General features: G+C 38.0%; 1 protein-coding gene across 5 annotated transcripts in view; it reads left to right on the top strand.

Annotated features, from left to right (window-relative positions):
* Positions 1–25,610, top strand: part of GRM8 (glutamate metabotropic receptor 8) — a 342,436-nt gene that overhangs the window by 66,207 nt on the left and 250,619 nt on the right. For all 5 annotated transcript variants that reach the window (XM_087766391.1, XM_087766392.1, XM_087766389.1 and 2 more), the window contains one exon: positions 1,328–1,544. In XM_087766391.1, the coding sequence (XP_087622517.1) occupies positions 1,328–1,544 (217 nt within the window). The remainder of the gene's footprint in view (positions 1–1,327; positions 1,545–25,610) is intronic.

The raw sequence follows: 25,610 nt of genomic DNA on the forward strand, positions 1-25,610 counted from the left end.
TAAGAGTCTCCACTGTCGTTGCAGGTATAGTTAAAGACCAGACTCATTGAATCCCTTATATTTGCCTCAGATCCCTTTTTTAGTGTGCTGATGAGGAAGCACTGTACAGGACCTAAGGGTTGCACTGAAACCTTCTACTGTAGCACCTAATATGACAGTGAGCAGTTACCAGATCACCTGTTATCTGGGACTGCTAAGTTCCCTTCTCAACAGAATCAATTTAGGAAGTCTGTTCAGATTGCTTTCTTGAAGACTATTTCATGTTTTGTAAGATGTGAATTAAGCACCTGTTATTAATATAGATTACAAATGCAAGGCAATATTTGGAGTATCTTTCATTTCAAGCTAGTGACTGTTTCATCACTTTTACCATTTTAAATAAGAAAATCATTCCCCTTTTAATTTATCATAAATGTTAATTAAACTTTCTTGCGCCAAAAAACTCTTCAGAATAATTGAATATTGGTTACAGTTGGCTTCTTCTGGGCATTTCCAAACCGTTTATTTAAGATAAGAGTTAATAGAAAATCACCCTAGATTTTTTTTTTCCTATGAAAGTATTAATTTAGTTAAAAAATGTATTTTTCTTATTTAGTGTGGGGGTTTTTTTTGTTGTTGTTTCTACAAAGAATATTGTGGTGGTTTCTACAAATATTACTGTCTGTGTAACCTTTCTCTTTCTCTATATGTGCATTGTATACGGATAATTTTTTTTTTTTGGTGTTTGTTTTGGTGTTTTTTCATCAGATAGCTTTTTGGATACATAGTCTCCATATTCTTAAATCATGCACAACACCATATTAAAACTGGAAAATGAAAAATCTATGACAGAGAAAGCTTGAAAAATAGGAATAAAATGTGAAAGCGCACTTGCATGCACATAAATAAACAAAACAATGAAATGGAAATAATCTACATTTTACTCATCAAATTTAAGTGTAGCATTTTTAAGAACTGCAGTCATCAAAACTGACCTTTTCATCTTCTGTAGTAATAGTAAGAATTCCTCCTTTTTTTTTCTTTTTTTCCTTCACCTGTTCCCATTAGAGCCAGGATCAAAAAAGAAGTTGTTACACTTACATGTCAAGAATCATGACATCTGGAGAAAAGCAGAATGCATTATTTCTCGGTGAGAGTGTTGTACAATAAGACTTGACTGACATTTTACAAAATCTGAGATGCTTTCTGATCAGCTGATTTAATTAAAACAAGATATTCAGTTCTGCGCAGTGCTTGTGCATAATCTATTTTAAGCCTTTCAAACATATAAGTATATAGTGTAAAATGGTATTAGATTGGCTTGAATGACTTGTCGTTCTGTTTGCAGATACCTCAAATCAGCTATGCATCTACAGCTCCAGAACTGAGCGATAACACCAGGTATGACTTCTTCTCTCGAGTGGTCCCACCAGACTCCTACCAAGCACAGGCCATGGTTGACATCGTGACGGCCCTTGGGTGGAACTACGTGTCGACGCTGGCTTCTGAAGGCAACTATGGAGAGAGTGGTGTAGAGGCATTCACCCAGATCTCCAGAGAAATTGGTGAGTGTATGTTTATCAGGTTTTTTATTTATAGCTGCTGGGTTACAGAGCATCACTGAGCTCTGCCTAGGTCTATGCAGTGTGATCAGAACACCTGCAGGCGTGTTACCTGGACTCAAGTGGAGGGGTTTATGGATGATTTTGCTGCTTGTGTGTCTGCCAAAGGTGACAGTTCTGGCAGTAATTTAAGAAGAGCTCCTGAGAGAGGCAAAAAGTATATGTTTCTTGCCCTTTTTGGAAACGGGGAGCTCGTTGATGAGTTGTTAGGGGCAAAAAAACAACCTCCAGCTGAATTACAGCCAGATTTGAGGAGATGCAATTGATTTAGTTTAGGAAAATTATAATCCAATGAGACCTCATTTTCTGTGTTCCAGCACTGATGGATCTAGGGTTTTTAATTTTGATGAATTTGAAAAACAACAAAAAATCTATGAAGTACGAAGACATACCCTTGTTGTTTTTCCTTCAGGATGAAATGTGCTATAGAAATACAGGCATTATTATGGGAAGTATATTTAAGTCCCTTTGATCTTTTTTTTTTTTTTTTTTCCCCACACTTCCATAGTTATTTCTGGCCTGAAAAAATGGCTATTTCTCAGGACCAGTAGGTTTTGGACACCAAGGAATAAGATGATGAGGAGCAGGTGCTTTGAAAGAGGGCGGACTTGGTCTTTCACTAACTACAGTGTTAAATGACAAAAAATAATATCCTTTAAAAAAAAGTTTTAAAAATTACAAACAGCCTTCCTGTCCTTCCTCAGAAAGCCTGGATTAATCTACTGCATTTGACTTCCAGGGCATGTACGTATGAACTCTGGTTCTTTCAAGTCAGCTTGGGTGAGAAAATATGATATCATCTCCCATTTTCAATAACCCCATGTAGATATAGAAACTGTATCAATCATATAGGAAGGCATATTTGTGTCTCAGGTACCTATGTTTGAACCATAAAGGTTATTGATTACTCACAACAATTTGGCAGTAAGACAAAAATGCAGTGATTCGTGCCATTAGGGAACCAGTGTGTATAATATGCTCAGTTGGTTAACTAATAAATATTCTGTTTCTAACTTCTAATCAATGCTGTCAGATCCTAGATGTCTTCATGGGAGAGCCAAGACTGACTACAATACAATGGTTTGATCTGGAGTTAGCAAAGGCATGGATAATTCTTCCACAGTTCATATCTAAAAGAGGTGGTTTATCTATTGTGTGAAATACATCAGTGAACAGATTGGCTGCTCCATTCACTGAGTAGCTCATTGTCTGAAAAATCACTTTTTCTTGAAACCATCTGCAGCCCAGCTAGTTCTGCTGAGTCCTGAAAACAGACAAATAAAGTGCTCAGGACTTTTTTATTTTCCATTTCCAGAAATATGAGAGTTCTTCAGATGGGCGCAAAACCAAAAACTGTGATTTCATTATAATCACAATGACTTGAGTTTGAGTCAGTTGTATCTTGATCGATCCTAGAATAAAAAAAGACTATTGTCATTTGATAAAAAAAATTATGTTCTCTAATAGAGCTCTTGATTTTGGTAACTTCTGTCCTCAGCAACTTACCAACTATTATGGGTACCAGGGACTCAAACGGTTCTGAACAAGGAAAGCAGAGGAGAGGCAGGACAGACAAGTAATTTTTAATTCGTAGAAAAATGTTGAAATAAATAATCAGGTAAATCATATGTAACCACAGGGACATGATCAATAGCCAATGCAGAATTATCAAGAACAAATAGTATCAAAGCAATCTGATAATTTGCTTTGGCAGGATAACAGCTTTATAGCTGGAGAAGAAGCACTTGATGTCGTGTCTCTTGAATTTAGTAGTGATATCTCAACTGTCGCTTACAGTATTCTCCTGAGCAAATTTGGGAATAGTGATCTAGGTGAAAATATCATAGGCTGGATGCAGACCTATTTAGAAAACTTTGCTCAGAGTGTAATTAGCAATGGTTTCTGTTTAAAAGGAAGAATGTGTTTTGTGGTATTTGGCAGGTGTTTATGCTGGATCAGGTACTAGCCAATATTTTCATGTTTAGTCCAGATGGACTTGGAATGAAGGATATGCTTGTAAAATCTGGTGACTTCAAGCTGGGAAGGACTAGAAGTGTATTGGAAGAGATTCTCAAAAAGTCCAAATCTGAAGATACGGTCTGAAAAAATAGTATGCAATTTAAGAGACAAATGCAAGGCATTATGCTTCAGCAAGAAGGATCTGTACAATGAGGAATACACAAAGACTGGTCAGAAAATACTATCTCAAAAAATGATCTGAGCATGATAGTAAATTATAACCTGCCTATACTCCTCATGTTTTACTAGAACATGCAGATGGGCATACCATCTGTAAAATAATTTGAGTAATCCTCCAATTTGCCTGGCAGTTGTGAAATCTCATTTTGACTCGGTACAGGTTTTTACCCTCACTTCATAAAAGGTGTGAGACTCTGCAAGCGAGAACAAAGGCAATCACAAATCTTGAAAAGGTGGTCTGTGAGGAGTAACTCAGCAAGGTGGTTTGTTAGCCTGAAGAAGAATTGACTAAGAAGGGAAGGTGACGGAAAATAAAGTTTTCAAATAGACAAATAGCTTTTACAGAAAGGTAGAGGACCACTTGTTCATCCAATACAGTGTATGTGACCAGAAGTAATGGAATTAATCTCTAGCATGATTCTGCTTAGATTTAGAGAAAGCCCCTTTTAATGGTTAAGACATTAAAGCACTAGAGAGGCTTGCTTGGGGACATTTTGGAGCCTCCATTGCTGAGGATCTGGGAGAACGCATTAGACAAACACCTGCCCAGGGATTATATAAGTGTACTTAGTTCTTCCTTGGGGCTGGGAGGTGGATCGGATGATTTCTTAATGTCACTTCCAGCCTGATTCTATTATCCACTGTCCTCGGACTTTTCACCTGAACCATAGGGCTGGAAATGCTTTTAAAATGGAAAGTTCAAGTAGCATCTAATTATGAGGTCTGAGACTATAGAGTCTAGGCAGGTTTATAAAAATCATCACATAGTATAAGACTGCACAAAAACCAGCAAAACTTACCAGCTCTGTGTTAATAAACTGTGTGTTAAGAGAACCTAATCAGGACATTGCTCCCCCTGGCATACAAATGCACAGGACAGCTCAGCTCCTTTCTGAGTACTTTACATCCTGTTTAAGATAAGTAACCAACAACTGAAAGCAAAATGAATGTGAAGATAAGCATAATGGAAAGCAATAAATTTGAGGAAAGGATGTGAAAGAAATTGATATATTCATTTCTGAAAAAAGTTCAGCCTGAGAGGACATGTGAGATAGCAGTTTTGAAAATATAGATAGGAAAACATGTTTGTTTGTTTGTTTGTTTTTTGTTTGGTTGGTTTTTTTGTTTGCTTTTTTAAAGTTTTCTCCAGTCAATTAAGAATTAAGAAGGGGTAGGGTTTTAAATATTTTTAAAATAGAGATTAATTTCATGTACTTACAATTTCAGGTATTTATTTGTCATGATGTTGACTTTTTGTCTCTAATTTCCAGTTTGATTGGCCCTCTGTTCAACTTCTGTTTCTTGATCAGTAACAGAAAAAGAAAGGAAGGAACAGGCTCCCAAATGAAATGTGGAATACAGAAAAGGTCAAAGTGGTGCCACCCTGTCATGTCACAGAATATATTACATATCAGAATCTGCTCTCATTTTAATGACAAAGATCCTGTCTGGGACAAAGCATAGCTGGAAATTAAATATTTTACATGACAATGATTGTAAGGAGAATAGGGAATGGTACTTATTCCAATGCATTCTTCCATTCATTATTGTTTGAAGACAATGATTAAATGTATAGAATTTTCTGCTCCCATTACGAAGTTAATCAATGATACCACTATAATCATTTTGGCATCGTGATCAAATCGTTTTGGTACATTGACCAAAGGAATGAATTAATACAAAACAATAATGCTTAAGAGTTTAAACACTAAACTGAGAGAAACTTGACTCACCAAGAGAAACTAAAAAGGGCAAAAGAAAGAAGCACATTTTACCAAGTTCTCATTAAACTGTCATGCTGAATATTGCGCTTCTATTTACATTGCTGTTAATGATGTTTGACAAAATAAATGTTGGAAAGTCTCTAATCAGACTTCTTTTAATGGTTCATTCCCCCTGCTATTAGATACCAAATGAATTTAACATAAGAGAGAAAATCATGGGATCCTCTTCACTTTTTTACAGAATACAAAAACATTTGGTTCAGAAAAATCTCTTTGGGGTCAGAATACTTGCTCAGTTAGTGCAGTGTTTGTACTGGAAAATGTGACAAATCCACAAAGAGTGTACGAAATGCTACGTGACAGATTTTGTCCTGACTTGTGGTCAACAAAAAATTGACACAAGCATCGATGGGTACTGGCAGTGAAACACTTATGAAACTATCAGAAGAGGAGGTAAAAATGATAAAGGCAGGGAACTGTAGCTGATCATTAAGAATAGGTGAGGAACTTCAGCAATGCTTGCCCCTTTTTTCCTTGCCAAAATGACATAACTTTATAGCAGCTTTACCCCAGAAGAGAGCAATGTACTTAATGTCAGTGCGTACCCTTGAATGCTTGTTTTTAGGAACAGGGTTTTGTAGTTTTACCTACTCCCTTTATCCTGGTATATTGCAGTTAATAACATTTTTCTGAGGAGGGACCACAGTTACTTTATGATCCTTCATAATATTTTACCATTACAGTCACATTGGTAACTGTATTCCTAACTGTAATGAATACATATACTGAATGAATGCTACAGTAGCTCTATTTAAATTGTTTCAGACTTCAACATAGCTAGCTATATTTTATTTACATGGAGAATGGTCTGTGACATTTCTTTGACATAGTTCTTTCTTTGGTCATCTTTGTCTCTTGTCAGGTTTTTTGTGTGTGTCTACAGTTGTGCATTATATCTCTGCTTTTCTCCAAATTGTTGGATTACTTTTTACTTTTTTTTTTTTTTTAACCTTTAGTATCTTTTGGATGTCTAAAGGTTTCAATGGATAAAGTGGAAGTTTAGTGGGACGTGGGGAGGGAGGGTTGGGCAGGAAAATAAAACTTAAGAGTGTGTAACCTTTCTTCTCCACTTAGATTATTCATTGATAATTTAGAAATAAATGATTGCTGTTAAGATGAATTCACATTTCCTGCAGTAATCTTTGTATACCTTTTGATATAAAGCTAAAGCTTTTTATATCTCATTAAGTAAGCTGATGAATAGACTTTATTACCTCCCTGATGTTATTTAATAGAAGATTAAAAAATCTTGCAACATGAAGACTGAAGAAATACAATACATGAAATGTAACCTTTTTCCCAGAGATGTTTCTGCTTTAAAGACTGGTTTCAAGCTTAACAAATTAATTTTCACAACTAATAATATTCTAACATACCCTCACAAAGGGGAAACAATTTAATTCAATTTTAAGTTTAACTTTTATATTTATGCAGCTGAACTCTATTGATAACACTGTATTTCAAGCTACAAGCTGTAATTAATAACAACAGTATGTAATTGGCTACAGGAGCTTCAAAGTAATGTTTGAAAAATTACAAAATCAGATGGTAGGTTTATTAATATTGCAAAAGCTTGAAAATTATTCCTGCAGTTTTTAATATTTGTGCCAATTAGTACCTGTTAAACAACAGTGTGATTTTTTAGGGATTTATACTGAAGGACCATTTTAGTTTCTCTCAGTAGTGCTAATCAATATGATATGCTTCAGCTTTAATTATATGGTTTTTTCCCCTGTAGTTTTAGAGAGGTATCTTGGAGCAGTAAGCATACACTGGTACTTTCCTGGTATGCTCTCTGACCCTCCAGGGATTGTTGGAACAGGGACTTCTTTATCTCTAATAGCTCTTGAGGGGTTTCTTCTTCAGTCAATTAGTTGAGGCACTTTTTAAACCTCCTGTAGGAAGCTCACTAGCTCCAGTGGAGGTGGGGGGGAAGGCAGAAAGCTTCTGTAGAACTGGGTTTTGTACCTGCCCCAAAGACTGTGTACTGTACAGCGGACCGTAGTTACAAAAGTTACATAGCCAACCTTGCTTCCTTAACCAGCGTGACACAGATTCGCTGATAAGCTTTAATGAGTTGTATTCTGTTCAGATTTCTTATTCTTGTGGCCAATTCAAGCAATAATATATCTCATAGGGGTGCTTTTAAGGTATTATGACAAAAAATGCCAGAAACAGTTACAAAGAAGCTTAAGTAATTTACAGACAATATAATTTTTTCATGGATTGTCTAAGCAATGTTGTCACATATTTGAAACCACCATTATACTTTAATACTTCTGGAGTGAACTAAGTGTTTACAAGAGTTGGCACAGAGGGTCCCAAGGAGGCTTTTGTCTGGAGCTAGGGATAGATACCATCCCTATGCTACAAGGGGTATGCTTGTACGCTAAACACTTCCTCTTGTTCCCCTACTTGTACAAATTATTTTTATTCCACGGGAGACAGTTTGCAATTTGATTCTGGAAAGAAGTCCTGGGCAAGAAATAGGGACTTCTGTATGTGCTTGAAACTGAAAGAAGTCAGTGAATACTTCCCTGAATCTCATGGGGTTTAGCAAACGATTAAATGCCCAGGAAGGTTGTCTCTCTTGTTGGCTGCCAACAAGGCTCGGAGCAGGAAGACCTCACGCTTCGTGGTTTTGCCCACTGATATTTATTGTCTCGTGCCAGCTGGGGTGTGAACTGTGGTCAGGACTGAGTTCATTAGCTATTTTTATATGGTACAGTTAGCAAATAGCTGTGATACTGAATCTCTTCTGAGTCTGAAGCTGATTTCGGTTTGCTTATAGCAGTCAGCTCTTGGAGAGCTGAGACAAGTACGTTCCTCAGAGCAAGGACCAGTATGTTTCCACAGTGATGCCTACTGCAGTGAATTTAGAACATTTAGAAAACTCTGAAAGATAAATGTTAAAAGCTCATTATAATATGGAGGACCTCTGCACTTCTATGTGTACACTCACATATTTAACTTACTCCTATAGGTACTATAGAAGTCACTGGACTTAGGACTTTTTTTTCTTTTTACTTCATGTGAACACCAGATATTTGCATTGGTTGTGAGCACAAATTCAAAGAATATTAAAAATCTCCAGGAAAGAAAGTTTTATGTCAGCAGTGCTTTTAGTGCAATGGCTTGATAGTGGAACCTTTTCACTTAGTCGTAGTATCTAGTTCAAGGTTTTTAAATATAAAAATGCAAATAAAATTATAAATGTGTTGATGCTAATTTTAAGAAAGCAATCCTATTAGATTAAAAGCATACTTTTGTTGAAATATAGTGTGGTGTTCATAATGAATATGCATTTTCATGAAGTGTTTTTGTCAAATGCAGAGATCTGCAGTAGTGGTTAGGGATTACAAGTTTCAGTGTCTATAAACTGAAGTCAGTAGTTTAAGGGAAACAATTTCAAATAAGATGTAAGGTGTACTTTTTAATATCAGATGTGACTAAGCATTTAAAAATACTATGGGATACTGGTATATTTATTTGGGGTTCAAATCAATAAGAGAAATATTTCTAAAAGGAAGTTCACTACAAAATATTGGGCCAAATTTAGAAATCACTGCTTAAACTATAGTCTATACTATGCTTGAGACCTCTGTGATTATACGGGTGCTTTCTGGACATATAAACTATTATTAACATTTCTGAAATAAAAGGTGGGATAAATATATAGGTATTAATATACTGTCAGATTGTTGCAATGACTGAAATTTCTCAAGCGTGGCTGTTCTATGTATTAGTAAGTATTACTGTAGAGCCTGTAGCTTCTCTTAGATTCTGTGACTCTCTTTGGCTAGGGAGGAGTCCCAGAGCAAATAATTCACACCTAATTAAAAAACTCCTGTGAAAACAAACTTAGGAAAGGTCTGAATTGAAATGTAGCCATTCTAGTTGTTTATGACCAGATTTCACACAACCTCTTTAACAGGAAGTGGTTTTTAACAGAGTTAATCCCAGTAGTTATTCTTGTTGTAAGTGAAAGTATTTGCAAAGGGAATACTAGAAGGGAAAGCATCAAGGACACGCAACGTGATTTGCAGTCTGAATAAAACTGCCCATGTTTGGTTTTTGCGTTAAGATTTCACTGTGGTGCAAGACAAAGGAGAACTATGGGAAATACTTTGAAAGCTTGTTTTCCATGGTAGTTGTGCTTAACTTTTTAAAAAAAAAAAAAAAAAATCTGTCAATAATAAGTCCCAGAAGCTTCACAGATTCTGCAATGAGTGAGAATTTTTTTTCTCCTTTATCAAGAACTGACTAAAAGCTCCTTTGTCCTTATTTTTTTTTTTTTTAAATTTCTGTTATTGTCACTTCTGCAGAAAGTTTGTTTTCACAGAAGATTCAGCATGGCACCTTTTGTATTGCAGCGGTGCGAATGATTGTTGCAAGCCCAGCTTGAATCAGGGATCGAATATGCAGACCATGGCATATGCTTCAACAGAGTCTGTGTGAGCGAACTTTGCCAACATAACTTTTAATGGTTTTGCTTTCCCAGCGTGCAGAGATTTTTGTAAGGAAAGCCTGTACTTAATGGCGCCATGTGAGCAAAGGTGACAGGAAGGAGCATGGCGACATGGGCTTGGGATGTACTTACATGTTCTTTTTTGTTAACACATCAAAGGGTTGACCGTATTTGAATTGTAATCTTTGTTGTGCTTCGCTGGTCTAGAGTCAGTAGTCTCATTCACGTTAAGAAGTTACACCTGGTAAAGAGAAGTTCCTGGCTCTTGAGTTTGCTGAGAAAATCGCATTTTTCTGTCTGTATGTCTTTCTGTCTTCAAATGGTTTCTAGTAGTTTTAAATGTTTGGCATTTTTGCAGCTTTGCTTTCTACCTGGGGAACTATGCCTCTTAAAAATCACATGTGAGAAATGCCTCATGAATGAATATTAGCAATATACTCTTAGTATCAGCTTTTTCATGATCTGTGGCTGCAGTTTAAACAGTGAAGTGCTGGAACTGTCAGACTGAGTCAGACGCAGCCAGTCAATATCTTGTCTCCAGTGGTGGCCCCAAATACATGGAAGAGAAAGATACCAAAATCTTACTTAACAATCACCAGCAGAATTACCTATCCAAGGAGTGTTCTGTAACCCCAGGTATTTAGTGGTTGATGCTTGGGTTTCCTGAAGTATGAAAATTTATATGCATTGTAATTTCTTCTTGTTATCATTTTAACCTCGCTTATTGAATGTCCTCTTGTTTTGAAGCTACAAATGGTATGCAGGAGAATCCAGTTAACCTCCTTCATAGCGTGCCTTCTTACTTATCTTAACTCTGGGTTAGAAGATACGAAGTAATTGCCGTTTGATAGTTTTTGTTGTCAGTTTCTGGATCCCTTATTTCATTTATATCTCTGTTAAGCTGTGTAGCCATGACTGAACACTCCAAGTAAAGCCTTACTATTGATTTATGTAGTGTCATTGTCATCTCATTTTTATTCTTAGTCCCATTCTTTATACATCCTGACAAATTGTAAGCTTTTTCTGTTGGCTGCTGGGTATCAAGCAAATTATTTCCAAAAGCTATCTGTTCTGATGCTCAATGTTTATTAACAAATGGCTACAGCTGATTTAGAACTCAATGATGTGTGTGAACAATTCCAGGTATTCCTGCCAGTGTTCACTCCCTTGCATTTGTCAGTAGTCAATATTTTTCTGTGATATACTTGTTTATCTAGCTTTGTGAATACTCTATCTCCTCTGTCTGCTCTTGTTTATTTCAAATAATTTTATACCATCTTCCAATTTTCCAGTCTTTCTGCTCAATACCCTCCTTCTCCTTTTTTTGAAGAGCATTGTCTTATACAAAACAAGCCCTAGTAGGCAGTTCTAGAGCACACATTTTTTAGCTTTTTCCAGTGCTGAATTATGACTGTTTCTTTCTATTCATTGTTTTTGATCCTTAAGGGTCCCTTCCCTCTCCCCGCTCCCCCAATTTCTGCCTATTGAACCCAAGTTCCTAAAGTCTTTCTTCTAAAAACTCTATTATGAACTTTAGCATTCTATATGCAAGGCTGATAAATCTGTTTTGGTAGTAACTACTGTTACTTTCTATATAAGTACTAATAATAACAGAATGCAGAGAGATTTGAACTTACCTTATAAAGGTATCTCATATAACTATATGGCCCTCCTGAATGCCTTTATTCTTCAAGGTGGTTTAAACTCACGCATTTCCGTATTACATAGGATCATACTACCTGTTACTGAGCCAATAGCGCTGGTAGTTTGAGGGTGAAGGTTATAAACTTTCAACACGTGCTAAGTTCAATTCTTGTTATCATCCAACTGTACATGAAGCCCCTGACTCAGTCAGAAAGCCCACTTAACAGGCAACTAAAGTCTTTCAAGTATTAGATTACCCCTAAATGAAACTTAGAATTTCTCTTTCTTTAGAACCTTTGACAACTGATAATTTCATTACAAACTGAGACAGAGGGAAATTGCCTTACATTTTTGGTACAAACTTCTGCATTATAGTTCAGCTGAAGCATGTTTTGTTCAGATTTCAGTATAATTTTATTTTTAAAAAGCTGTAAAATGAAACAGAAAATGAGTGTTTCATCTGATGTCTTTGCAATTATGTCTTCTGATATTAAAAAGAAAAAATGAAAAAATACAATTGAAACTCTTTGTTTTCATTATTTTCATCAATTTTGGCTAAATGGTAATATCTATCAGAAAAAAAAAATGATAAAGCTTGATGCTACTCAAGAATCAGCTTTCCTTCCTTAGGCCAAATTATGTTTTGAGAATAATTAATAAATAGTGTATGTACATGATATATGGCCTACTTTCCTGGGCAATTCTACTGAAATCTTGGAAGCTGTTAAAGCAGACAGCGTTTTGTTTTTTTTCTCTGAAGAGAAAGCAAAGCAAGACAATAACAATTCATCATTCTGTGTGTTTACATAACATGATATGTGACTTTATGCACATTATGTTATGTACTGTGCTGTAATGTATATGACTATATCCTCAACAGTAGGATATATACATAGCCAAGTCTCCTCAGTCTTTTACAGCTTCATGGCAGATGTTTTAAGACTGAAAAAACTTATTAGGACTTACCAAACTTAGCATTATGATCTGCTTCCTGGGATTTTTTTGGGGGGATCTGAGAGAGAAAAAAGGATAATGTAAATAAAAACCAAACCAAACCTTGGCCTACTAAAGAGATGCCCACTATCATTCTTCCTTTACATTATGATAAATGCCAATGTGTTCTGGGTCTTATCAGTAGGATCTTCACTTCTCATTTTATTTCTTTATGACTTTCCCTACTTGATCTAATCTTTCCTCCCCTCTACCTCCAATACAGAAGTATCCAGGGCCTGTATGAGAAATGACAGTTTGCAGTTGTCACTGACTGCTATTTTTAATATACTATGCTAATACAAGACACTTGAGCTTTGCTCATCTGCATGATGTAGAAGAGTTGAATGAGTTGAATGTTACAATGCTGACAAGATTCTTGCAGGATTAGAAGCTAAGAATGTCTGACTGGAAATGTCAAAGCGACATTCTCATCTTAATTTTCTTCATTTTCTTTCTTGTGTTGAAAGGCAGGGGGAGCCAGCAGTGTGCTCAGGTGGCCAAGAGGGCCAATGGCATCCTGGCTTGTATCAGGAACAGCGTGGCCAGCAGGACCAGGGAGGTGATAGTGCCCCTCTACTTGGCACTGGTGAGGCCGCACCTCGAGTACTGGGTTCAGTTTTGGGCCCCTCACTACAAGAAGGACATCGAGGTGCTGGAGTGTGTCCAAACAAGGGCAACGAAGCTGCTGAAGGGTCTAGAGCACAAGTGTTATGAGGAGTGGCTGAGAGAGCTGGGGTTGTTTAGTTTGGAGAAGAGGAGGCTGAGGGGAGACCTTCTTGCTCTCTACAGCTACCTGAAAGGAGGTTGTAGTGAGGTGGGGGTTGTTCTCTTCTCCCTCGTAACAAGTGATAGGACAAGAGGAAATGGCCTCAAGCTGCACCAGGGGAAGTTTAGGTTGGATATTAGGAAAAACTTCTTCACTGAAAGGGCAGTCAGGCCCTGGAACAGGCTGCCCAGGGCAGTGGTTGAGTCCCCATCCCTGGAGATATTTAAAAGATGGGTAGATGTGGTGCTTGAGGACATGGTTTAGTGGTGGACTTGGCAGCGCTACATTGACGGTTGGACTCAATGATCTTAAGGGTCTTTTCCAACCTTAACGATTCTATGATTCTATGATATTGTGCACTGAGTGACAGTAAGCACACGTTAGCTATTCAACTTGCAGTGGGGCAGCTTAGCAGTAACAGCTCTCTCTTGGATGCTTGCATGAGTCTGCATACATTCAGACTGGGGTAACCCTTTTAGTCAGCTACAAGTCATTCCTTCAATTCTGTTACCAAATGAACTGCCCACAAGAGCTCCAAAGAATTCTGTTCAAAGAAAAGAATATTTCAAGGAATTACTATTACTCATTCCAGAAAAAAAAACAGGCATATGCGTATGCTTCACTAATAGTTGGAAAGACTCCTACATTGAATTTTTTTCTGTTAGAAATGCATGACTTTTTTATGCAAATTACAAGCTGTGATACCACCACTATAAATTGGGATGGCAGAAATATGCGTATTGTGAAACCTTACAGATTATAAAAAAGATAATTTTTTTTTTCTCTTACTGGAAAACAAACTATTTCTTGGGTTAGAACTCTGCCCTCTCAAGGACTTTCTGTGATGGAGATAGTGTTGCTTATTCCTCTGCCTTTTAGCATTTCTTCAATATAGAATGATTAGTGGCTTTTCATCACTTTTTAGAAGAAACTGAAATAAAACTAATTGTTTTAAATGCTGAAATTCTAACAAAAACGCCTGTCTCTTTCTTTAACGGTGTTAATTAAAGCAGGATATTTTGACTAGACAATTAATCAAGAGAATGAGTTACAAAACAATACCCTTGAGTAGCAGAGGTGTCATTCAGTTAAATCCCTGTGTACTTCTGTGGCTGGATGCATCCAGAAAACTTCCTGCCATGTACATACTAAGAATACTATACAGAAATGCAGAATACCCTTCACATGCCTTCAGAAGTCAACTTCTCCTTGGGTTGCTGGCCAAAAAGGCTGTGATTGGTCATAGAATGAGGAATAAAATTCCAAAACCCTTGTAAACAAAAGAACAAAGCAGTAATAGATTTCCAAATTGAGATCTGAGTCCATCAAAGTGTATGCACCTATGGAATTTGCAAATGTTTGGGGAGGGAGGGGGTAAGAAAAACAAAACTATCCCACCATCTCAATGATTCCTGCAAACATTTATGCTGGTAACTCTTAATTGCCATTAAATGATCAATGACATTTGCAGGATGTCATTAATCCCATGCTCTCCAAATTAAGACCAAGCACACCTGTTTCAGGAGTATCAAGGCAAGATCTGCTTTCTTTCAAAAATGGGAAAAAAAAGTCTGAACTAAATTTGTAGTGAAGTTGTTTAGTTTGTAGGCATTCCTATTTTCATCTTTACTTCTTTTCCTTTATTTTGAGGGGTGTGTGTGTGTCTTCGTATTTCTCTTCTGCACAGCCTACTCCCTTTAAAAGAGCATGCACATCCTGGAACATCTAAGAGAGTTTATAACCTTTGAGAGAATTACATCTTACTAAACTTCACCAGTGCTACCTGGGATGCAGAGAAACCCATAGTGGCAGCTTTCCTAGAAAGGCCTCAGAAGGATGAGAATGGTATTGTGCAGTCCCAGGAAATAAACAACCTCCATTTTACTAAAGTTTAGGCTGAAGTTTGACATGACTAGAATAAGAGTAGAATGAGAGGCCGTATAACTCAACAGAGCCTGCCCAGGTCTTCAGCACTGTCCTTGTTGCATATAATAACTTTTTAGAATTTCCCATGGATGATGGGAATAAAGCACAAATCCATAAGCCAGAGACCCTATGCACTACTATGTTCAGATACTAGCCAGAAGAGGGCAGTACTTTTATATACGCTCTAGCACGTGTATTGGAATATATTTTGCTAGGATATTGGATTTGCTGTGAGATGCATTACAACATTTGCTAAGGCCAGTAAATTGAGTGATACGATTATAAGTATTTTACCCAACATGTTAATGCATTTAATGAAGTGCAGATAATGGCATTGCTCAATTTATAAGAATTGTCAAACCCCATAATTGCTTCCATTATATTGTAGTATTTTATGGATTAAATCCTTTCAGAGCTTATTCAGGAGGTAGAAATATTATTTAATTCAAGTTAAATTATTTTAATTGGTTAATCTTTTAAATTTTTTTTCTGAATAATTTGCTTTGCAAAGTATAATGTCCCTTTCACAGAATTGAGATGTTGAAGCCAACCAGAAGATATTCTTTCTGTTGCTAAAACATTTGCAAAATATGTGATTTTTTTTTTCTTTTTCCACCAGTTACGTGCAAAGAATTTGGTTTAAAAATAAAAAAAGTAGACTACAGAACGGTATTGGTGGCACAAGTTTTTACAGACTTAGTTATGGACCTCTTATTGAAGTTAATGGGCATTTCATAATTAAATCCCTTCATTGTTTTGATCTTTTAGTTAATCATGTACATGATGTACATGATGTACATGAGTTAACAGTGATGTCTGTACAGAGACTGTTAAAGTCATGGGACTCTGAAGATGATTTTCTTCCCATGTGGACCTTGGTAGAGTCTGAGCACAGTGGGGTGGGGGGAGTATTTCAAATGATGGTGAGTGTTCAATTCAGATGTAGAATGACTTCCCAATTAGAAAGTAATGGTAATGGCCGGTTTTTCACAGTAAAGTCCATGAAATTATAAGGTTCATTAACTAAGGTCAGTTTAACTGGGTGTCGTGGTTTAACCCCAGCCAGCAACTAAGCACCACACAGCCGCTCGCTCACTCCCCCCCGGTGGGATGGGGGAGAGAATCGGAAGAGTAAAAGTGAGAAAACTCATGGGTTGAGATAAAGACAGTTTAATAGGTAAAGCAAAAGCCGCGCGCGCAAGCAAAGCAAAGCAAGGAATTCATTCACTGCTTCCCATGGGCAGGCAGGTGTTCAGCCATCCCCAGGAAAGCAGGGCTCCATCACGCGTAACGGTTACTTGGGAAGACAAACGTCATCACTCCAAACGTCCCCCCCTTCCTTCTTCTTCCCCCAGCTTATACACTGAGCATGACGTCATATGGTATGGAATAGCCCTTTGGCCAGTCTGGGTCAGCTGTCCTAGCTATGCTCCCTCCCAGCTTCTTATGCACCTGGCAGAGCACAAGAAGCTGAAAAGTCCTTGACTAGTGTAAACTCTGCTCAGCAAAAACCAAAACATCAGTGCGTTATCAACATTATTCTCATCCTAAATCCAAAACACAGCGCTCTACCAGCTACTAAGAAGAAAACTAACTCTAACCCAGCTGAAACCAGGACACTGGGGTTGTCTTAGCTTTCTTTGTCTTTCTGTGATAAACAATTACAAAGGAGACAGTTTTCTGAAAGGACATTTGGATGTGTTCAGGAAATGTGTTAGTGATGGAAGAGCATCAGTTCCCATATGTGCGCTTGCCACAGGCATCGCAAGCTTGTGACAAACCCCTCTGGGCTACCCGCACCTCAGGTGCCTCTCAGGAGGAGTGGTGAAAGGCATTCAAGGACTTCTGTGGTGGGTAGACAGCTGCCTTCTGTTTCCTTCTAAATAACTCTTTTTGCTCATTTGTTGTTTTAGTTGTTATACAGGCATAGAAGAACTTGTGCGAGAGAGAGATTATGTACAGGCTTAAAAGGTAAAATACATCGCGTCCAAATACTTTTTTTCCCTAGTCCAATTACAGAGACTCTACACAGAAGAGAACAGGGAAAATGAGAAATGAAAGAAGGGAAAGAAAGAACATAAACAAAGTGGAAAAATGCTAAGTGGATTTCTTCTGTTATCTATTATCAGCCTTTAGTTTATGTTGTGTTCAACTTAATAAAGTACTTAACAAAATCTAGTTATGTTTTCTACATAAGAAAAGGCTGAAAGAGCTGGGGTTGTTCAGCCTGGAGAAGAGAAGGCTGCGGGGAGACCTTATTGCGGCCTTTCAATACTTAAAGGGAGCCTACAAGAAAAATGGGGATAGTCTTTTTAGCAAGGCCCGCTGCAACAGGACAAGGGGTAATGGTTTTAAACTAAAGGAGGGTAGATTTAGACTGAACACACACAAAACAAAATTTGAGGATGAGGGTGGTGAAACACTGGAACGGGTTGCCCAGAGAGGTGGTAGGTGCCCCTTCCTTGGAAACATTCAAGGCCAGGCTGGATGGGGCTGTGAGCAACCTGATCTAGTTGAAGATGTCCCTGCCCATTGCAGGGGGGTTGGACTGGATGACCTTTAAAGTCCCTTCCATCCCAAAGCGTTCTATGATTCTATGATTTCTTAGGGAGTGATACTCTAGGCAGTCTAATGTTTTGTTGAACAGGGAAGTAAGCCCCTGAATTCTGCGCAACTTGATCTAATTTATTCATGGGAAGGAAAACGAAACAAGAATGGACCTTGATCAGTTTATAAAAGGGACTGTTCAATACATTTGCTTGAGACCGTGGGATCCGACTCAGAAATCTGGATGATCCCTTCACGTGCTGTGTTGTCCTTAGGTTTTGCTCAGGCTCTGGGGACAGAATGGTTGTGCAGGCTCCAGGCTTGAGAGTTGAGCTTGGCTTCCATATGCCCCATCAAATAATCTTTTTTTGCTCAAGCCATGAACTTCCTGCTTCTTTTGGATGGTATTCTGATTGATGACACTGTAATTTTATTCCATCTTAACTGGATTTATTCAAATGAAATTGCAAGTCTTTAGTAAATGTTTCTTTTAGCGATGCACAAAATCCTTATGTTCTATCTCACTCTGTCTTAACTAACAGAAATGAAATACATCCACAAATATTGTTTTTTCACTCCAGTTATGAGAGATGATTTTCAAATACAACTAAGAATGCAGATCTTCTAGCTTGGAGAGAGTATTCTATACTAAGTCACTTTTTCAATATTAGAAAAGTTTCCTGTTGAAACAGTTGTAGTGTTGTGGACTATAAGGCAGAACAGATTTCATCTTGGTGTGACTGCTTCTGTGGACTTTTGGGTAATTAGTTAAAAAAAACAGAACATAGACAATAAATAAATTTATGTAATACCAAACATTCACCTCTGTAAGTGAGCTCAAGTCTTAGTTATTGGTGTAATAGAGTCTTTGTTGTCTCCAAACTTGCTATCAGGAGGTATTCCAATATTATGAAATCTTCACAGTTCACCATTTTAGCAATCTATGCCATGTGCAGTTGAGAGTGTGGTGAGAGAGTTTGCACAGCGCTGTTGCTTTTGCTTACCCAACATTATTAATTCTCCACTTCTACAAGCACTGAATTTCCCACCGTTCTAATTCATTCCTTTCCATGCATGTGAATAAATAGATTTTAGACAGTGAAGGAATACAAATAAGACCAATGCCACTAACAGCCAGCATGATGAGATACCAAGATGAGCCTCAGCCTTTCCCTGATTAATTTGCTTGATCACCTTTTTCTTCTTATTGAAATTATTTTTCACTGCTCACCAAATGGAAAAGAAAGCAATCGTTCCGTCGCAGAGGCAGTGTGAGGGGATGGAGGGCAAGAACCTATAATTTGTGTATTAAAGTAATCCTAATACCACTAGATCTTTCTCTGAAGTCCTGTAGGACTAAGATAATGGACACAACAAAAATGCTAAAATGGCATATATTCAGCTATATTTTGCATTTAACATAAGTTCATTATAAAAATGAATATCAGGTTTAACTACTTGATTGTTGATTGCTGGCATCTACCAAGGAGAACACAGTTATCAAAGTAAAAGAACTTTTGGAAGGCAGAAACAAAGCTGGTATTTGTCCATCCATGGCGGACTTATGAAAAGAAAGCAAGAAAAGGTGTCTTGTGGACTTGCACTATTTTCATAGCTTAAGCTAGTTGCCAGGAGTTTTTGCTGCACTGTTAGTTACTTTTGATTTAGTTTTAGATGCAACAGCCTGTGCTACATTCTTCAAGAACTGAGTCATTCCTGCTTTTATAGGGTTTTTGATTCATTGTGTTGAGTTGCTGAACTTAAGATGTATATGCATGCATATTTGTGGTGGCGGTGGGGAGTGGAATGGTGCTTGTATGAAAGCAGAGACAGAGATCATAGTCCCAAAGCTGATGGCAATGTACTAGGTGAAACAAAAGCATTACAGATGCTATATGCTACCACAAGATCTTTGTAGTGGAAAAAAGCACTTCAATTTCTCATATACTTGCTCATGACAGTCTTTCAGAGCAAGAAAGGGGGGAAAAAAGTAAAATAAGAGATGCAGTTTGTTGATGATAAAGAGGCATTACCGATGAAGAATAGAGAATGAATTCTCTAATATAAGATGCCATGAGTTGTATCCCATCCATCTTGTTGGAGCCCCAGATGGCCTTCCAGCTGTCATCTTTTCCCAGATGACTTAACTCTTAGGCACCCAAATTCATTCCTTTGAAAGCTCCCTCTGGAGGCTTCTGGCTGTAAGAAGGCCATGTCCTCAACTCTGCTGAAGTCCTCAGAGAAGCCTGAAACACTTGCTGTGATCAGGAGGCTGATTTATTTCATCCGATGCCATGGTCATCATGGCCATCCCACTTGTGCACTAGAGGATGGGGTCACTCTAGCGCCAGTGGATGGTGATTTTTGGAGATGTGTGAATGCCCTCTCCAGGCTGGCTGCAGCCAGAGCCCACCTGGCTGGGAAGGTGCTGTTACCTGTAGGGCTTTTTCATGGTATTATAAGCCACATGCACACTTAGAAGGAGTGCAAAAATAAAAATGATTTGGGGAAATGAGTTCAAGTGGTGCCTATACATTTGGGATCTCTAAGGTTGAGGGTAGCAGGCATGCAGGCTAAGATCCACATTCTCAGAGGCACGCACAGAGAAAAACAATATTTGTAAGTTTGGAGTCTTATTTGGCAGAACATAAAATACAAGAACATGAATGTACAAAGTTACCTATTTTCTTATAGCGTTCCTTAAAAATAGTTGCTGTTAAAACAGAATTTCTACTATGAACAAAGAATCATATCTGTAGTCAGTCCTTTGTTAATGTAGCAGCTCTTGGTTTCATCAAATAGGGGTTATATTCCTAGGAGTTCCTGTGACAAAGGAGTCCCCCAGAATTTGGAAGATCATCAAATTACAATTTAAAGAAGCTTAGGGCAAAGACAACTAACTAAAGATAGAAGTCTCTGAGAGCATCAGGAAAAGAGAAAGAGTGTGAGAGGGTGTGTGTGAGAGAGCGAGCTCTTTGCTTTCTTGTATGAGTGAAGTAAGGGGAATTACACCTGTCCTTGGTTTTTGCAGCGAATGGAATCAAGGTTCCTGGTGTTGGGTTTGGATCTGCTTGCTTTCCTTCCTTTCTTCTTTTCCCCTTTTCTTCTGTTTCTCTCTCTCTTCTGCTATGAACAGACCCCATATTTATATGAAAAAACAGACATTGATTCTAATGGAGTGTTTTTAGGTGTACATGTGTTAACAAAAAGGGGCACAGTGCTCTGCTGCAGAAGGAAGGAGGTGTAATAGGAGAATGAGATCTTCCTCTACATTTTTCTGTTGACTGCCTAAACTCTCTAGAGCATCAATTTAAGTGGACTGAGAAGTCCCCATTCGGGCCCAGACATTTAAAATTTCAATCAGGCTGTGCCTAACTTAATCATCTCATTAGCAGGATTGTATTTCATCCCACGTGTATTCTGTACCAATAGAAGAACTCTTGTAGGAAAGAAATCAAGGAGTTTTGATCAATCCATTATTTAATATTATGAAATGCAGACACCATTTCATTTAAGGGAAGGGATAACAAATGTCTGAGTTTTTCTTGGAAGAGAGGTCAGTGAAATTTAATTATGATTGAAGTAATTATCCAGAATTCGCAAAACATAAGAGCCTTAATGCAGCTGAATGGGATCTAATCAAAGGTTCAGATAGCTCAGGTCTCTGTCCCTGGCAAAGGCATTTTGCATAAAAACCCCTAAGGAACAGGGTGTACGTGCAAAGTGATTCACCAGGATTTCCTAGACCGTGAAGTGTAGCTGGACCGTTTTATTTAATAGCCATTTGATCAATCTGTGCTCCCTGAATTTATTCAATTTTTGTAGGAGCCTGAGAGCATATAAAAGGCTTTGGGATTTTCTAAACCGCAGATATCTCTGGTTCTAAACATTAAAGAAACAAGAACTTCTGTGAGCAGGGTCATAATGTAGTTTCATTAACTATGGCTTGGTATTTCATGGTTGAATTTGTTGAGAACTCTGATTAAAGTTTTATCTGTTGTTGGGGCATTTGAAATGACTCTGTCCTGTGTGGATGCTATGGTGTCTAGCAAAAGCTGAGATTAGTCTTTCCCTTAGTGAGACCACTAACTGAATCTCTTGTCTCTAATCAGACTTGTGCTTTCACAAAAGATGAATGTACTTAATAAGCTTTTGGACCTCTATCTCTCTGTCAAATTTTGCAAAACTGTGTAAAAAGCTGATAGACCTCATGCAATATGCCTGCAAAGGCTACATGCATCCACACAGAATATGATAGTGTGATTGCATAAGCTTAGTTTCTTTAGGAAACAAAAAATAGTTATCTCTGGAATGTGCAAAGCATGCCAATACTGTGGTCAAATCTTGATTTGGAGTGTTAAATGAATAGCCTCTTATTTACCCCCTGAAATTAAAGCTGTTGTAGTAAATACTGGTTTTTTTTTCCTTCTTAGAAAGTAATTATTGGAGATAAAAAGGGGAAAAAAATCTCTTTCCAAAATTATCTCCCCCTGAAAGAGAAAAATAAAGGAATCAGAAGAAGGATTTTATTTATCGATGATTTATACATTGTTTATAAGACACTGAAAACTGTCAATGCCTACATCTTTCATGCATAGCAATACGTTCCCAATAGTATTTGTGGCATTCAGAACTCACTGTGGCATACTGTAAATATCACAGTAATATAAGTACTGTCTGTGGTAAATGTCAAGATTTTAATTGCACCTACTAAGCCATAGGCTTCTTATTGCTGGTTGGGAAGAAGCGTGTAATGAGCCTCTCCCCAGGAAGTTACGTGATGATGGGATTCATCAACATAGTTTACCTGATGCTGCTCTATGGGTGAAGTTGTTAGCATGTAGCTGAGAAAAGGAAAAAGGAGAAATGTGTTTCTGTGATAGTGTCCCTTCCACATACACAGCAATTTAATACCAACACAGTTAAATAAATTGTCAGTGCCATAACGTGCTTTTTGCCTAGGTGCTGCCTAAGCTTTGCAGGATATAAATAAAGAGGCCATTGTCAAAGACTGCTGCTGGAAACAAATAATAAAGGAATTTAACTCCTTGCATTATTCTCAGCTGGTTTAAGAGTGTTTTCTTCAACTGTGAACAGAATTTAGTTCTTACTATGTGTAGGTCCGACTCAGTCCCTCACAGTTGTGACTTTTGTGGGCATTTTTCAGAAAGATTCAGATAGCCCAAGGTCTGCCTGAGGAACAGGCCAGTTTGTACCAGGGCAGGTAAAACGTCTCAGTGATGTGTTAAGCACAAACTTCCACGTCCGTTCTACCACTGTCGTTATTAATGACCAAGATGCATCCATTGTGGAGATGTGCTTGAGGTGAAGTTGCAGCAGGTTCAATGTTATCTCCTTCCTCTGGCACCACAGATTAGAAGAGAAAATACTCATTTGCCTGAGTCCTTTTTACAGCACTCCTTTCTGATCTTTCCTTGATTCCCCAGCACCAGGGAGAGTAATGGTTTTCCTCTGGACTGATCTTGTCTTACATGAAGATTTACCAAGGGGCTAAAGAGGATTTAACCCTCTTCTCCCTCACATTAGCCTGAGATGTGCTGTCCTGTGTTCCTGCATTAGCAGTTCGTACATGTGTGTCCTTCGCCTCAGCTCCTCCAAAGCAAGACAGAAACTGAAGTATTGAGCTGTGGTCCACGAGTGTTTTTATATTGTATTTGCTCCTTGCTGTGACACAGCACAGGGAGAAAAAGCTGGGTCTTCTCCCTCAAGAGTGTTTCTCTCCCTGCCTATACCTTCAAATTCTGTAACTAGAGAGCTGCAGGATAGCTCTGGCTGTAAAAAAAACAGACCTGAACATCAGCACAAAGATGCTTTAGAAAGCAAATTTGCAACTAAGCTGCTGAAAAAGTTTCCCTGTAAGCTCTCAGCCCCTGTCAGTGGCTTTTATGTGTTCATCCCAGGGGCAAGATTGTGCTGCAGGCATTTTATGTTCTTCTGTTGCATTATGTGAATTGCAGTAATGCTTTGCTGTTATTTCTTGCTGGCTTGCTTGTTTTTGGAAAATGTTTGGAGATAGGCCTCAAACTTTTGGTTGTTATTAAATCTGGGCCTAAAGTGATGTTCAGTGAATCTGTTTCCAGACTGTTTGCTGTCACTGGGAATGGACTTGAGGACCAGTCCGGTTCCATCTAATCCCATGTTCCTATGCACCCAAGCATAGTGTCCTCTGAATGACAGAAAGATATAGCAAAGCTGTTCTTTTCTAGGCAAGCGGAGATTTTCCAGCTTTGTTAGGATTTCTCAGGAGAATTAAGTCTGTTACAGGTGACTAGAGAAATATTGATTATGTTGGTCATATTCTCAAGTTAGCATTTTAAGAGATTTTTCATAACATTTAAATGATATTATTACTCCTTTTCCAGAGCACCTAATTGCACTATACATCATCTGACTGCATGGAAAAAATATGCTGGAATCTGGAAATGGATGAAAATAAATGCTTGTGTTAGTCCCATGGCATAATATTTGTTCTAGAAAGAAAAGAACATCTTTAATTCTTTACACCACAGGAGAAGGGGAAAAGCTGGATTCTATTTATATCTATTATAATTCTGCCCCAGTGACTTTCAGCACATTGCTTTGTTCTGTTAGGTGCTCATGTTCAATTATGGAAATGATGCTTTAGGAAGTAGCTCTTTTTAATAAAATGCATAGAAGTTAGGAAGAAAACAGGCTGATGATCACTGTAAGGTGACAGATGGAGGCAGAATAATCAATTCAGAAGTAGTGTTAAGGTATTCTGTGGGTTACAATTGGATTCTGGGTCATAGACAGACTGTCTGCTATACATATTTGAATAGGCATTGCAAGTACTTCTTGTTGACTGCATTAGGATCCCAGGGCCTGACAGCACTGAACAAATTAGCCAGATAGCTTGGATATGTCTGTCTCAACTCTGTTTGCAGACCACCAAGTGTATCCCACTTTTCAGAAGCTAACAGAAACAAGAACCACAGTATAAATGTAGGTACTGTGCTTTATAGTTTAATTAAGAATAGTTTTTGATGCTCAGCTGTGGCTGGGTGATTTCTTCAGCCTGTTTATTTTGGTTGTGTAAAGAACAAGAGACACGATGTACCCTTGTGCTGCTCCAAACCAGATACAAGCACCTCTAATTGTTACTCTGTAGAAGAGCAATGTGTGTGAGGAAAAGGGCCTTCTGAGCCTCCTTGAAATGAAAGGAGAAAACAGATATTTAAAAGGCTTTCTCAGCTTGTCATGGTGGGTTCCAAGCATGTCATTGGGCTAAAAAGCACATCTTGTAACTGCCTCTCAGAGGCAATGTGGCAAATGTTAATAATGACATCCCCTAACTTGATAACTGCAGAAGAGCAGGTGTATGGCATTCATTTTCCTTCCTGCTAAGGCACATGACGTAACGTGCAAAATCCCCTATTGCTTTCTTGGGGAATGTGACCTCTTGATGACAGCAAGAATCACCTGACTCAACACGAGAGTTTAGGATATCTGGCATAATGAAATGGGCCACACTGGACACACTTTCCCTCAAAGCTTGTTGAATATTATCTGTTCCATTTGCCTGTTCAAACCCTGATGCTCTGATATTTTCAGTAAGAACAGCTCGTGTACAAGCTGCCTATCAAGAAATATTCATGGAAAATAATTGGATATACCAGTTTTGAAACATGAATCTAGGTACT

This window comes from Nipponia nippon, unplaced genomic scaffold, assembly GCF_047370975.1.
Source record: "Nipponia nippon isolate SJK-2023a ecotype South Korea unplaced genomic scaffold, ASM4737097v1 scaffold_3, whole genome shotgun sequence".
Classification (NCBI taxonomy): Eukaryota; Metazoa; Chordata; class Aves; order Pelecaniformes; family Threskiornithidae; genus Nipponia; species Nipponia nippon.